A 14,919-nucleotide genomic window follows, 5' to 3' on the forward strand; every position below is an offset into this window, starting at 1 on the left:
TTTGAGGAATGTTTTGAACAGTGAAGGTGTGGATGTTTTTATGTGTTGTGGAAAGGTGATATATGATTTAATACATCTGTACAGAAAGGTTCTGGTAGCTGAGGTGGTTCTGGGTTTTGGCAGTTTGAAACCCCCTCCTTGTGCAAGACGGATATTGTGTTGATGTGTATTGTCAATTCTCTGTAACCTTTTATAGATAGCTTCTGGTTTTGGGGCCGCCTGAAGTTTGTGAAACATAGAGAGAGTGCTTGTGTATAGTCTTACATTAACTTTGGGCCAATTCAACCTCCTGTGCATGTCATCTATGTTGGAGTCAATTACTTTGCATTTAGGACAAGTCTAGCTGCCTTGTTTTGTAGAATCTGTAGTTTATTCAAGTGAGATTGAGAACTAGCTGACAAGAGGCAAGAGCAGTAATCCATGTGACTTAGGACAAGTGATTGTGCGACTGTTTTTAACGTGTCGCTCGTGAGGTAGTCACAAGATCTTGCTAGTGCTGCCAAAGCGCTTGTCATTTTGGATTTAACTTTGTCCAGGTGTAGACCCCCCATTAACTGCTGGTCCATTTCAATCCCTAGCAGTTTCGCCTGCTCTACCGGTTCGATCATTCTGTTGAGCATCGAAAGCTGTAGGGTTGGCTTATGCTTTAGTTTGTGCCAGCTAATTGTTATTCCAGCTAATTTTAAAAGTAAATGCTTGGAAGGAAGGAATCCTTAAGAAATCAACCACAGGAGGGATTGTGAGAATTTTTTGTTCTTTCAGGGATGTCTGTATTGGCTGTGAATATCCCAATTAATGTCAAGGTGTGAATCACCCTGATTTGCATAGAGCCAAAAGACAATTGGTACATGGAAAGAATTTTTATACATTGATAGGTAAACAAGAATCATGTGGGATTTTAGGATTGGGGAAGTAGGACAAATCACACCATCTCTTATATTATAGCCAACTGCTTTATTTAACAGAATCTGACTTGAATCTTGTACCTGCAGCCATGGCCAGGCATGACTATTGTCAACTGTTGAAAAATATGTCTTAAAGAAGTTAACTGTTGACAAATGTGTTAATCAAACTTGCAACATAAGAAATTAATTTGATACTGAAACAAATTCACACAAGTGAAAAAGCACTAAATGTGCCATCCTTGTTGAAAGATGGGTACCTCTTGGGTAGGATGTGAAAAGCAAGGAGGTTCTATATATTATATAAAACCTCCTTGGTAAAAGCAGAGGCCCTGTTGAAGTTAAAAATACTGACTTTTTTTTTTTAATTGACAGTTCAGCCTATCAGTCCATGATTTAGGCAGTTAAGTTTGATGGGAGCACTGTGCTCCAAAGAAAACACCTCCAGGTATACCAGCTAATTTTAAAAGTAAATGCCAGCGCTCTTGGAAGGAAGGTATTCTTAGGAAATCAAGCACAGGAGGGATTGTGAGAATTCAATTTGTTCTTTCAGGGATGTCTGTATTGGCTGTGAATAACCCAATTAATGTCAAGGTGTGAATTACCCTGATTTGCATAGAGCCAAAGACAATTGGTACATGGAAAGATAGAATTTCCTCAGCTACCATGGATGCAGTACAAGTAGGTGTTGAAAAAAGCAGAGGTTTCTGTCCGGTGGCTATAGGAGTAGCCACGATTTTTAAAGTTTGCCTCAAGGGCATGTGTGCTACCCAGTCGTAATGGGGAAGCAAGATCAAAGGTACAAGTACATCATTACTTCTGTCAAGGACATTATATAATGTCCTTGCTTCTGTATAGAAAAATATTATCTCTTTGCTGGAAGGGAGCTGATCTGTAGAGTCTGACCCTGGGTACATGCAAGGAGGTATAAAACCCCCTTGGTACATGTATGTCAAACCAAAAACCTCCTTGGTCAAACAAACTTTAGGAAATGAAAAAAAAAAAACAATATATGGCCTGAGGACTCACTAAAGGCTTCAACACACCAAGGAGGTTAAATATACGTATATTTAACCTCCTTGAACACACCCTCTTACAATCACACAAAAGAACAATAAACTGTCTAAGATCACCTCGAGTCAAGATGCAGCTTGGAATTTGAATCTGGCTTGGAGCGTTCAATTGTTCACAAATTAACCACTGCAAAATCTCCCAATAAATGGAGCCAAGTGCTTTTAAGAATCACTGGTTGGTCTGACCTGGTAGTCATGCTGTACATATAGTATAAATGTACCAAGCCAGCTTTGTGAAGTGAGAGGTTGGCTGGCTGGCCAGTACATTGCCTTAAATTTCTGCTTGAAGTTCCAATATGACCAGTCTAAAAATTTAAAATGGTCCTTCAGACTTGCTCAGACACTAGTGAGCTGTAGGGATGATAGGGGATGCACATGAACCAATTTGTTAGGGGGTATAGGGCAGCAATCTTTTGTCTTACAATGTTTTCGAATAATTTTTTTTTTCATTCACAGTGAAATGTTGCCTGGATCCCAGAAGTGAATTTTCAGGTTTCTGTAGTTAAATATCAGACCTCAGCTTACACCAATAAAGTTTAAACCTCTTTGCTTACACACTGACTAATAGTAATACCAAGACCTGGGGGCCAAGGCTAACATGATCTTCAATCAAGCAGTTGTAGGGTAGAAAATTTCTTTTTTCAGTATTCTGATCAGCCCAAGGATTTCCAGGCTCCCATCCCATGACCCAAGGCAAGGCCAACACATTAGCTCAAGATTTTTTGGTAAATTAATCCTTTTGACACTCACAGTATACACCCTGTGTGATAATTACTTCTGAATCAACTTGATAATTTGACAGCATCACTGCTTGTCCAGAACAAAAGCTGACCTAGTTATGAAGCCGCATAACAAAGAAGTGAATAATTACTTGAATTTCCTAAATGAGGATACTTCTTGCTTTGAAAGTGAGCTCTACCCCCTAAGTTCCAGGATTTAGACCTGTTACCAAAATATTACCTAGAACAAACTCTAGTTTGCCTGATGGTTCGGTTCATATGCTATGATTGTTACAACTTCATATGTATATCAAAGTAAATTCAAACTCTACAAGTGGATAAATTTGGAGATTTACTCTGAATCTCATTCCAGTTCCCGCACTACAAAAGTGACCTAAAGGCATCTCTCCTCAGCTTTATAACACCTTGAAGTACAATGTAAACCAAAAATGATAAGTATGTCACCAACATGGCTCGAAACATGAGATTTGGATATAAATCTTGAACTACTATATTGAGTAGTCTATTTTGTAGGTTAGCATGTGCACTGTTTATGTAAACTGTCTGAAGCACAGTTCAATCAAGGAGGTTATATAGACCTCCTTGGTTCAATTCAATATTCTTAGTTTATTATTAGGCAGCCCCTGTGGGATGATTGGTTGATATTTGGTCTGTGCATAACCTCCTTGGTCTGTGATCGCTAATGGACTAATATCAAAAGCATATATGTTTAAAGGACCTTGGATAAGCATAAGGTCTGAAAGTTTCAAACGTCTTATGATTTTTAAAATCTATTCAGTTGTTTTGAGTAATTGTGTTTTGGCCAGAAAAGACACACGGTTTGATCGGTATGAAAGCAAGAAGATCGTATGTAACCTAATAAGTAAAATTCATGGAGATCTTGGATAGGTAGTTCAAAACATTCAAATTGTTTTAGGAGATATATATTGGACCCCTGTGGAATGAATAACTTGGTTATGGTTTTCCAGTACCATACTTGGTTATCCACAAAGAGGTTAGAACCTCCTTGGTCTCCAAGACTCATTTTCGATGCAATTGTCTTTGAAGAAACTCAAATTATCTTTCACAATTGTGAGCACTGAGCAGTCATGTTATACAGAAAATATAAACAGCAAGAATGCACAGAAATATGGTGAAGTGACAAACTGTGTGTAAATTGTCATCAGCTGCCCTGCTGGGAAGCCAGTGGTTAATTACCAGCCTTCTGTAGTTGAAAAACAACACATGACATTCATTGGACTAGTTCAGGGCTGACTTCAGGAGCTGTCTCTCTGTCCCGGGACAGATTTTTGCTTGTCGGGACAGAAAAAATTCACCCAGACCATCCGAAAAGCTGAATTTTATGACAATTGACCTTTAAAGTTAAAAGAGACCTGGTAAAATTCTTTGGTACACAAGGCTGTGCTATCCTTCCAAACTCAGATAATTTTGTTCATGTCAAAATGGAGCAGATCCTCTCCTTGTAGCAATGCCATGCGATTGTGATTATTCAAGTAACTTAAGTATGTGAAGAGAAGACCCTCCAAAATATCAAGAAAATGCATTTGGTGTCAGACGGGTTTAATTTCGTTCCGACGGCCCTGCTGTTCAACCCGGCGGTATCTGCCAGTTGCAGTTCTAATTTCATGAATTTGTCATAAAAGTGCTAATTACACAAGCTAACCAGGTGTGAATTCTGATTAATTCAGTCATTCTCATGGTGCTGATTGTATGGCATTTGCATTCAGGGTGACCCGTGAACCCGGCGGGGACACTTGAAGTTACCGGCGGGAACACTTGAAGTTACCGGCGGGGACACTGCGCAATACCGACAGGAACACAAATATTCCCGAGTTTTCATTCTGAACACTGCGGGATAAGCAATTTTCAAAGTCAAATATCTCGATAAATTTGTACGTTGTGACCCTAAAAAATGAACCTGATACTCAAGATAACATGATCTTTCCAATGGTATGTAAAACTTTGATGTACATCAAGGAATAAAGAAGTTGAAAAATTGGGATTTCAACCTGACTGCCTTGAAATTTGGAAAGTGACTTTCTAAATTTCAGGTGACTGGTGTTATTAGATTTACACTATTATTTAGTATTAAGTAAGTATATATACTCATTTGTGACTTAAGTCGAACATCTAGCACTGCTAAAGAAGAAAATTATGTGGTGCCACCTATAGCTACTTCTGTTCTCTTCAGATAAACATTCGTCAAGTTGTCAACAGTGCATTTATTATCAGTGAATTTAATGTTTCTGTCATTATTGAAGAGCACATGTTACTTTGACAATTTGTTCAGCTACAGGTACAGGTCCGTTCTCTATACCTGCACCTGATGTTACGTTAAGGTACACATCCTTAATCATAACTTCAGCATATCACACAGTATCCGGCTTCCTCAGGTTTGGGTTGTGCCTTCTGTGGACTGTCATGTTTTGGGACATACTGATGGGGAGAATGGAGAAAAGAGGAATAAAGAAGGGGGTAGTGACACAGGGAATGAGAGAGAGAGAAGGAAAGGGGGAAAAGAAAACATAACTTGATGCTGATGACGTGTTATACATTATGATCCTGAAGTTTTTGAAACCTTGTCATGAAAACTGACGTGTCATTTACATTATAATAAGCTTAGAATAATTTAAGTAATTTTTTAGATGGTACGTACGTACATGTACCTGTTTCTGTATGTTTGTCCATATGTATTTTTTACACCAATACACCAAACAGACAAAGAGGAAAAACTAGTTCCGCAGGACATGGGGAGAGTAAATTTTAGGTCTTATATCATAGAACAAAACACCAACACATTCCTTTTGTTAGGGCTTATTAAGTAGTTTACCAAATAGGGCTGTATGTACAATCAACTGAGACCACTTGTACAGAACTTATCAATGTTGTTGCAAGTGCTTTAAATTTACTAAGTGTTATTGTAAGTGTGGATGCATGTGGTAGGTTTAGTAATGTAATGTGTTTGAATGTTATGATTACGACTCCAGAAAGATTACTGAAGCATCTATCATGTACTCACTAAGGCCACACCAATTTAATTTCTTGGTTAACGGAGTTTAAAAAAAAATGCTAAATTGGAAAATCAATATGAAAACAGAATCTCAGAGGAAAGTTTGTACTTTGGTGCACACAGTTTCAGGGAGTGAACAGGGTCAGGTGCAAGTTTTCACCCCAGCCTTCTGTTTTAATGATGTCCTCGTGCTAAAATTATTTTTTTTAAATCAATTAACCAAGAAATTAAATTGGTGTGGCCTAATGGAGATCAAATAAACAGTAAACAAGACCTAGCACCATAGGATGTTCTCACCTGTCTGTGTTTGACCGAGTCGATGACCAGCCACTTCTCCTGTACGTGCTGCACCTGTTTCCCTGTCAGGGGTTCCCTCTGTCTCACCTTCACCTCCAGCTTACCTCCGCACGTCTTACGCCCATCCTTTAACTGGAATATGGGAGAAGTAGTCATTTTAAGACGGACATTAAGTGAACAGAAATTTGATACACAAAGTGCATGGGAGCCATAGGGACAGACAGAAGCAATTGGTGCAACTTTTAAACCAGACCCAGTGGACTGATGGATGATGATGAGTACTATTACTATACTGAGTTACAAGTTTATGAATTGATTGACAATACCTGTAGGTACCAAGTTCTAGAAAGATGTATTTTCTATTTTATTTTATTCTGAATCAGTAAATACATAAATACATACATACAAATCATACAGTGCATTTATACAATAGTACATGCTAAGGAGAGGTAAAGAGTGATATACAGACTAGAAAGATGTATACTTACATCTATGATTTCATGAACTTCTGCCTTGTTCTCCAGATTTTCCAACTTGAGCTGTGCTTCTCCCATGGATTTGTCACTCCTCAGGAACCCCCTGAGAGTGAAAGATAAAAGGATTGAAGACCAATAGACAAACATCTCCTGTTTTGATGGTGGCATACATTTATACACATGCCCTCCTTCACAGAAACACTACTTGAGTTTCAACAAACTCACCATGACACCCTAGAGCCCAGATTATATAAAGTACTTACTAAAACAGTTGGTAAGGGCAAAGTGATGACTTAATACCAAGGACAACAATCGACAAGAAATCTAAAAATATATCTATGATAGATATGCATCAGTACAGAGAATATCAAATAAATGCACCGACTACATGTACATGATTATACACACCTTTCGTAAAAGACCTCAAACTTGACGGCCTTTCTCTTGACAGTCCCCAGCCAGGACCTGGCCTTCCTGTCTATCCTGAACTTCTCTGTGTGCTTGTACTCTGCAAACAATCATCATCATCAAATTATCATTTTTAACATGTGGTGTACTTTTACTAAATAAGCAAGGCCTATAGAGATATAATTAAGTGTGGTTTGGTTGATATGGCCTTGGTTTGGTTGATGAAAGCATTGTCAATAGGAATTCCAAAAGATACTTATTAGACTGAATTTAAGAAAATACATGTATAAAGCAAAGGATACCTGGATTAGCATCTCCCTTAACTGTAGATGTAGAGCTTTCTTGTGGTTTATCCTGTTGATAAAAAAAGAATATTCACTCAACAAAAGCTTGTCATGTCCTGTCTGCAACAAACATCTTGATACTCTCATGAGCTCACCACATCCTCCTGCCAACTTTCAGAAATAATTAAAAATATGATAGAGTTTTATCCTCATAAAAAAACGAATGTTCTTTTCATTCAATATAACTTTATTGCACAACAATTGTACAAGGTATAAAGTATGGCATCTCCTGGTACATAACTACAGTTCCAGTACAGTATACTAATCTGTCAATTGAGAAATTGACTTACATGGGGGTAAGGCAACTCAAACTTGACGTAGGTGTACAGGTCCTTGGGTTCAGAGATTCCTGAAGGCAGAGGGTAGCCCACACCCTTGATCACGGACACTTCAAGGTCACTGTCAAGCAGCTCCGTGTTAATCCTGTAGATAACAATGGACCAGGGCTGGTGTAAATGATGAGGACACAATGTACTTAAGCCCCTATCTCACTGGACGCGCAACACGTTAGTGACCTTGCTGCATCCTAAATTGGATTCGTGTTACCCTTGACTTTATAATGGGAATATCATGGAAAACGTAGAAGTATTCCCAATATACAACAAAACACACAAAGCTTAAAAAGATTTGTTTTTTATCGATAAAATTCGTTGAGTGCGCTGTCAAATCGCTTGGTCGCAGCTAGGTCACCAATGTGTCATGGGTCCAGTGAGATAGGGGCTTTAGATGATATTGATATAGATGTGAAATGTGAGACAAGGTAGAAAAAGTTTCAAATCCATAGCTTCATGGCCAAGTCAAGGTGCTATAATGTAAATATACCAGTGCAGCTTGATTTTCTGTCTGGTCAACTTGGTTTGTTACTTACTATATTCTCATCAAGCTACAAAATCAGTTACTGCAGAGGTTTGCCTACTTGACAAGTCTGAAGGTCCTGGTCTCGTAGTGGAACCTGGGTGGGGGGTCGCCGTGGTTGTGGGCATTCTTCACAGTGTCCAGGTCCTGTCTGGAGGCCTGGCCCATCCTCTCCAGCCTGAAGGGAAAAAAATGGACAATAGTAATACTGATACATGCTGAATTTTAATGTTTCAATTTTCATAAAGAAACTGCAACGTGTGCAAGAAAAAGGGCAATTATGGCAAATTGATATGCAATCATGTACATACATAACAAGAAACTTACTCATCTTTTATTCTTCCATTATGATCAGTGATTTGCGTATCGAAAAACAACAGCCACCCACATATATCTAAATCTGTACAGATACAGGGTATAGGTGTTCTGTTGGTATTGCTGCATGACTTAAGTCCTAAATACCCAAATGCCTTTAGATGGCAGTCAAAGTGTCCCCTAGCTCAACTGGTAGCAGCCTGGTTCTAATTACATGTAGTTGGTAACTGTGAGACAGACACTCCGGTTTAAATCCAGGGAAGGGCATCTCGGTAGGGACTGTACCAGTATTTAGGATGGGATGTAAAATGGGGATCCCGTGTTCGAGGAAATGCCTTGAGCACATTAATGAGAAAGAGCTAGCAACCCCTCCCTCTAGAATTATACCCTGCTACAGAAACAGTAAGGAAACTTGCTGACCTATGTGCCACTGGACACTACTAGGTGAACAACAACAACAACAAAGTGTCCCTTCTTACTTTGTGGCCTCCTGAAGGTCTCCCAGGTGGGTGTACTGTTCTGAGCTGGACTTGCAGGTCTCGATCTGTTTCTTAAGGGTGTGCGCAAGTCGTGCATACATCTCCTCAGAGTCTCCGATCTTAGACGGGTCCGCCTCTTCTGCTGAATCCAGGAACTCACTCATATCGTCATCCAGAGGGTCAGAGGGCAGGGATGGGATCTACATGTAGGAAAATTGAAATGGCAATGAGTACTTGATGCATGAAAATATGATGATGAATGATTTATTTGTCAATACATCCCAGCCACAGCAAGGCTGAATTACGTATCGCTTACTTGATGTAAAGTGTCACATACACTAAGTCTAAGTCAAAGTGTGACCGTTCAGTCAGTGTGACAAGCTCTTACACTGTGTATTTCTCACCTTAGTCAAGTCCACAGGAAGGCCACCCTGAGCAGCCTCAATCATGGGATCAAAGCCCTGCAAAAGGCAAACAGAATAGTTTTAGCGACACAACCTTGTATTTTTTTTTCAATGGACAGGCAATGTTGTCCATTGAACCCACCATCTATGACACCAGAATATAGACAACACAATATAAACAGTCGCACATACATGTACGTCTCTTACTTGTACATCCAAAACAATCTAATCATAAGATTTTCAGTGAAGATACAGAAGGAAGATACCTTGGCTTGTCTCAGCAGCATTTTGGCATGTTCCATGTCTCCCTCGTTCTTCGCTTTCAGGGCTGCCAACTTGAACTGTTTCTGTCTCTCCTGGAGGAACTCTAACTGTTGTTGAGCTGAAGAAAAAAAATTGTTCTAGTTGAACACTGTTCCGCTCGAGGCTTTAATCATGGTAATAAGTAGGCATATGTACGGCCATTATCATAAATAAATCACCAAACACTGTTTACAATATGTAATCCCAAGTTACCTCTTGATTTTACTCCACTGGGTGATTTCTTTACTGGCTGTTTAGCTGGAGGCTGTGGTGACCTAGATCTTGACCTCCCAGGAGGCTGTGGTGACTTTGACCTTGACCTTTGACCTGCAGCACCACTGAAAGTAGAACGTTTGTGTTTGAGTTATGACTGACTGCTCACAGAAATGAAACAACTATATAAAGTAATTACATAAAGTGACCAGTCAAGAAATGCTTACTTACACAGAAAATGTTATTTGCAAACACATTTGTACTGGAGAAAGTCATCCTGACCAATGCAATATAGTATTTGTGATAATTGGCAGTTTAGAAATGCTTTAGAATGTATACTTAATGGCTGTGAGTCAGTGAAAAGAAAAAGTAGCAACAATGCTCATGAGAACATATACCGGTAACTTACACTCGAGTATACAAGTACATGTATCATTCAGGACCCTATTCCAAAGCATTGCAGCTACAACTTGCTACCCAGGGTCTTATACAGAGATAGAAGCTGAAAACAATTTGAGGAAACTGCGTAACAGTTGGGTCAAGCACACACTATCAAGCTGCAGATGTCAGGAAAGAAAAACAGCAAAAAGCTGTAAAAAGCATTAGAAAGCTGACAACCAATGACCACCTATAACAATGTAGCCACACTGTTATATCATACAGGACCACACCAGGTGTTCTGACATCTCAGTTCCACACCTGTCATCATCAGGAGAACTGCCACTTGGGACAGGGTCAGGACTTATGCCAGGTAAAGTTATGACCTCATCACTGCTTCCTCCTAACTCTAGATCAGCACTGTAAATACATGGACCATGTGTGAAAGTGCACATGCTGTATTCTACATGTGCAGTTGATCACACACTGGGGAAACCATGAACAGACATCTACAAAAGTATACATCACCAAAAAAACAGAGCCATAAATGAAAAGAAAAGGGACCAAAACAGAAAATCAATGGACTCAAAAGACTGGCTATTCTGTGAGGGAAGACTTTACCCAACAAGCTTGTCAGATGGGACACTTTCATTCCCCCTATCACCAGCGTCCTGTATGGAAACACTATCAACACAGAATGGAGCAGAAGAATAACCACAAAAACATTGACCCCAGAAAAAAGACAATTGGAGAAATCAGAACCGACTAGTTGCTGGAGAGGCAGATTACCCCACTCCTGTCACTGCTTCTTGATGTTCTGTTGTGTCTCCATTAACCAAAGGCATATGCTGTGTGGCTTGTGGGCTTGGTGCTTCCTTTACCTCGCTATCTACTGCTGGAGATGGCTGTTTCATGTCTGCCTCAAATGTGACTTTCTTAGGAGTTGTTGGCGTCTTTGTCTTCTCGGCTTCCTCTGTTTGTGTACCCACCTCAGTTTTAGAAGTCCCAATTGTCCCATGCTCTTCAGGCACAGTAGCTTGTTTCACCACATCTACAGGTGTTTCTGTAATGTCTGTTGTAGGTGTCTCTTCAGGGACAGATGCCTTTTTCACCCCAGTGACCAGTTCCTCTTTTGTCCTAGTGACAGGGACAGGAATTTTAGTGGCAGGAACCTCCTTTACCTTGGTGGCAGGTGTATCTGTAAATTTAGCACCAGCTGCTTCTTTCATATCAGGGACTGAAGCCTCTTTCCTCTCAATTGGTGTCTCATTCACAGGTGCTTTTTTTATCACAGGCACAGGGATCTTGGTGATGGGTGCCTCTTTTAGCCTGGTGACAGGTGAGTCAGGAATTTCAGTGCCAGGTGTCTCAGTACCCTCAGTAACAGGTGTCTTTTTAATCTCAGCAATAGGGGTCTCTTTGAACACAGGAACAGGTGCCTCAGGGATAAGAGTTTCTTTTAGCTCAGCCACAGGTGTTTTTTCCACCTCAGGGACAGGAATATCTTTGAGCTCAGCCACATGTGTTTTTTCCACCTCAAGGACAGGAACTTCTTTAACCTTTGCCACAGGTGTCTTACCAAGAACAGGTGCCTCAGTGATAGGTACCTCTTTGACTTTGATTACAGGTGCCTCTTTCACTTCCGGGACAGGTGCCTCTTTGACTTCAATGGTAGGTGCTTCTTTTACTTTAGTGACAGGTGCCTCTTTGACTTCAATGGCAGGTGTCTCTTTGACTTCAGCAATAGGTGCCTCTTTGACTTCAATGGTAGGTGTCTCTTTGACTTCAATGGCAGGTACCTCTTTAACTTCAGTGACAGGTGCCTCTTTGACTCCAATGCCAAGTGCTTCTTCTGCAATTTCAATGGCAGGTGCCTCCTTGACTTCAGGGGCAAGTGCTTCTTTTATTTTAGTGACAGGTGCCTCTTTGACTTCAATGACAGGTGCCTCTTTGATTTTGGATACAGGCAACTCTTTGACTTCAATGGCAGGTGTCTCTTTGACGTCAATGGTAGGTGCCTCTTTGACTTCAATGGCAGGTGTCTCTTTGACTTCAGTGACAGGTGTCTCTTTGGCCTCGGTGACAGGCCTAGGTGCCTCTTTGACTTCAATGCCAAGTGCTTCTTCTGCAACTTCAATGGCAGGTGCCTCCTTGACTTTAGGGGCAAGTGCTTCTTTGACATCAGTGACAGGTGCCTCTTTGACTTCGGTGACAGGTGCCTCTATTACATCAGTGACAGGTGCCTCTTTGACTTCGGTGACAGGTGACTCTTTAAAGTCAGTGACAGATGCCTCTTTGACTTCAGTTATTGATGCCTCCTTTACACCAGGGGCAGACATTTCCTTTGCCTTAAAATTGGGTGTTCCCTCTATCTTCTCCACTGGTTCTTCTTTTATCTCAGTGACAGGTGTCTCTGTCCTTTTCTCTTCAGCATACGGTGCCTCACTCATGGCAGTGCCAGTTTTCACTTCAGGAGCAGGTGACAATGCAAAGTCATTCGCTGAGACTTGAACAGCTCTTGATGCAACTTTCTCGGCTTCTGTATCTATCATGTCTCCTCTTTGCATGTCAGCTAGCTCAACCTCAGGAAAAACTTCCTCCGGTATAGCTGCAAGCTTTTCTTCTGCATCACTCCCCAATGTCTCCATCCCATCATTTTCCTTCACTTCCCACATATCAAGCCTGACATTTCCAACATAAGACAGTCACAAAATATACTATAATTATAACAGCATATCAGAACGGAAGTCTATGGAAGTCCCTGGTAAAAATAGAGTTAGGCAATGGCAGAACAACTAACAGCACCTTCTACATGATAGATATAATGACAGACAGATATTTATCTAGAGCATGGCGAACTGGGAAGAGTGACAAAAAGACTGTGAGACTAGTAAGGTCCTAACATTTAACATCTACGACTCACACAAGCATCTAAACAACTTAACTATGTTAGGAATAGGAAATTTCCCTGATCCTGGAAATATACTACCAAAACATGCTGCCTTCAAGCACATTGGATGTAAGAAACACCGAGAGACTCTTAAGTCACAGGCGAAGACCCACCTTGGCTGAGCTGCAGGTTGAGCTGCTTGAGAAGGTGGTACAACAGAAATGCCAGGTATGTCTGGTCCTTCGTTGCCCTGTGCAGCCCCCACCCCTGGGATGGGAGGGTAGCCTGGCGGGCAGGGCAGCTCGGCGAAGTCCACTGGCTTCCCCGACTTGTGATTCTTTATAGCGTCCTGATATTGCTGCAAGTATGGTAAAACATGCTCTTAAGTATTGATACAAGGAAAAGGCTGAAAGAATGATCTTTTATCCACTTTGAATGAAGCACCAATGCAAAGAAAATGATTGAAAAAGAACTTTTGAAGAACTTACACAACCTCTCTATGTTCTCTGTATAAATACATGGCCAATGTAACGATTTATGGGTCCAACTGGCAGTTCCTGATCATTTATAACCTTATTCTTTCCTGAAGTGCAAAGTTTGCAATGAGTATTTGACAACAAAACTTCTACATTTCTACAATGCCCATAAGCTCACTTTGGCTATTCTGCCCATCCTCCGTGCCTTGCTGCCATTCCCCTCTGCCTTGGCCTGGTCACTAGCAGATTTGTACTTGTCCATTCTCTGCTGCAGGGCCTCCAGCACAGACTTAGGGGGAGGGGGGACTCCTGTAGAAGCCGCAGGTGCAGCTGCAGGTGCTGACTGGGTGCTAGGGGGAGCAGCTGCTGGGGGCACAGAAGCCTGCTGCATAGAGCTTGGCTGTTTCGAGGCTTGTGCCATCACCTCTGGAGTGGACACACAAAAGCCATACATGACAGTCAAAAGGACAATTCCTTTTGTATCAAGGTAGTTAATCTACCTAACAAGGCCAAAGCAAAACTCAGTGTATAGTATCATTTGTATAAAAGTTTCGTTTGCTACCAAACATATTGCCTAAAGAACATTCGTTATGTCTATCATATACTGAACGGTGTTTAGGTTAAGCAATGACTGTGTGAATGTTATGCCTCTTTCATAGATGTATGTACCTTGTGTTGAGGGTGGTGCTGGCGGCATGTTGGCAAGGTCCACAGGCTGCCCACTCTCTATTGCACTGATCACTGCATCAAATTGCTGAAATTGGCAAAGAACAATGTCTTACTGCAGTTTTTGTAGTTCATCTGATCTGATTCAACATTTCTAAACCTTATTACCTGTAAGCATTGTCCCAATATAGGCAGTGATCCCATTTAAGGTCTTATTCAGTCTATGCATGTTATCAAACATGTTTAACTCTTCTGGAGAAGAATATTGTTGACAAAAAGGTACTACTAGGCTTTTGGAATACTCCAAGTATGGTCTACATGATGCACAAGAAAGTCTTTACACACCTTAGAAGTCTTGAAGTATTTGATCATGGCCTGTTTGTCCCCAGCCTTCTTGGCTGTCTGGGCTGCTAACTTGTACTGATCTCTCCTGGTTCTAATAAAAGCAAGTTTCTTCTTGTCTTCTGAATCTGTCAAACACAAGGAAAATTAAACTCATTAGTAGCGCCCTTTTTAATTAAACATTAGATCTACTACAAAGTTAATAGTTACATATCAATCTGGCTTATCGGATCATGGTACTACTGCAACACAATTGTAGGGTATGCATCAATTTATCAACCAAGGCAAATAGTATTTCAGACTTATGACTCACTTCACTTAAGCAAGTATGAATGAATATGAACACAT

General features: G+C 40.7%; 2 protein-coding genes across 5 annotated transcripts in view; both read right to left on the minus strand.

Annotated features, from left to right (window-relative positions):
• The window catches only part of LOC136427638 (coiled-coil and C2 domain-containing protein 1-like), a 29,617-nt gene that overhangs the window by 8,464 nt on the left and 6,234 nt on the right, over positions 1–14,919 (minus strand). For 3 of the 4 annotated variants that reach the window (XM_066416662.1, XM_066416664.1, XM_066416663.1), the window contains exons 8-21: positions 14,575–14,699; positions 14,233–14,317; positions 13,742–13,989; positions 13,261–13,445; positions 9,820–9,944; positions 9,570–9,685; positions 9,304–9,360; positions 8,900–9,099; positions 8,167–8,283; positions 7,541–7,673; positions 7,209–7,260; positions 6,907–7,006; positions 6,511–6,601; positions 6,023–6,154 (exon numbers count right to left, since the gene is read on the minus strand). In XM_066416662.1, coding sequence (XP_066272759.1) covers positions 6,023–6,154; positions 6,511–6,601; positions 6,907–7,006; positions 7,209–7,260; positions 7,541–7,673; positions 8,167–8,283; positions 8,900–9,099; positions 9,304–9,360; positions 9,570–9,685; positions 9,820–9,944; positions 13,261–13,445; positions 13,742–13,989; positions 14,233–14,317; positions 14,575–14,699 — 1,766 coding nt within the window. Of the gene's footprint in view, positions 1–4,987; positions 5,152–6,022; positions 6,155–6,510; positions 6,602–6,906; positions 7,007–7,208; positions 7,261–7,540; positions 7,674–8,166; positions 8,284–8,899; positions 9,100–9,303; positions 9,361–9,569; positions 9,686–9,819; positions 9,945–13,260; positions 13,446–13,741; positions 13,990–14,232; positions 14,318–14,574; positions 14,700–14,919 lie in introns of those variants that run through there. The other variant, XM_066416665.1, reaches the window with a different exon arrangement.
• On the minus strand, positions 10,750–12,872 carry LOC136426416 (A-kinase anchor protein 5-like). Its single transcript, XM_066415081.1, has one exon. It carries the CDS (start codon positions 12,870–12,872, stop codon positions 10,983–10,985), a length of 1,890 nt encoding a protein of 629 aa, XP_066271178.1. The 3' UTR covers positions 10,750–10,982.

The sequence above is a fragment of the Branchiostoma lanceolatum genome, chromosome 2, assembly GCF_035083965.1.
Source record: "Branchiostoma lanceolatum isolate klBraLanc5 chromosome 2, klBraLanc5.hap2, whole genome shotgun sequence".
In the NCBI taxonomy this organism is placed as follows: domain Eukaryota; kingdom Metazoa; phylum Chordata; class Leptocardii; order Amphioxiformes; family Branchiostomatidae; genus Branchiostoma; species Branchiostoma lanceolatum.

Coding starts and splice junctions, on each gene's coding strand:
- LOC136426416 (XM_066415081.1), bottom strand. CDS start 12,872: ATGTGGGAAGTGAAGGAAAATGATGGGATGGAGACATTGGGGAGTGAT.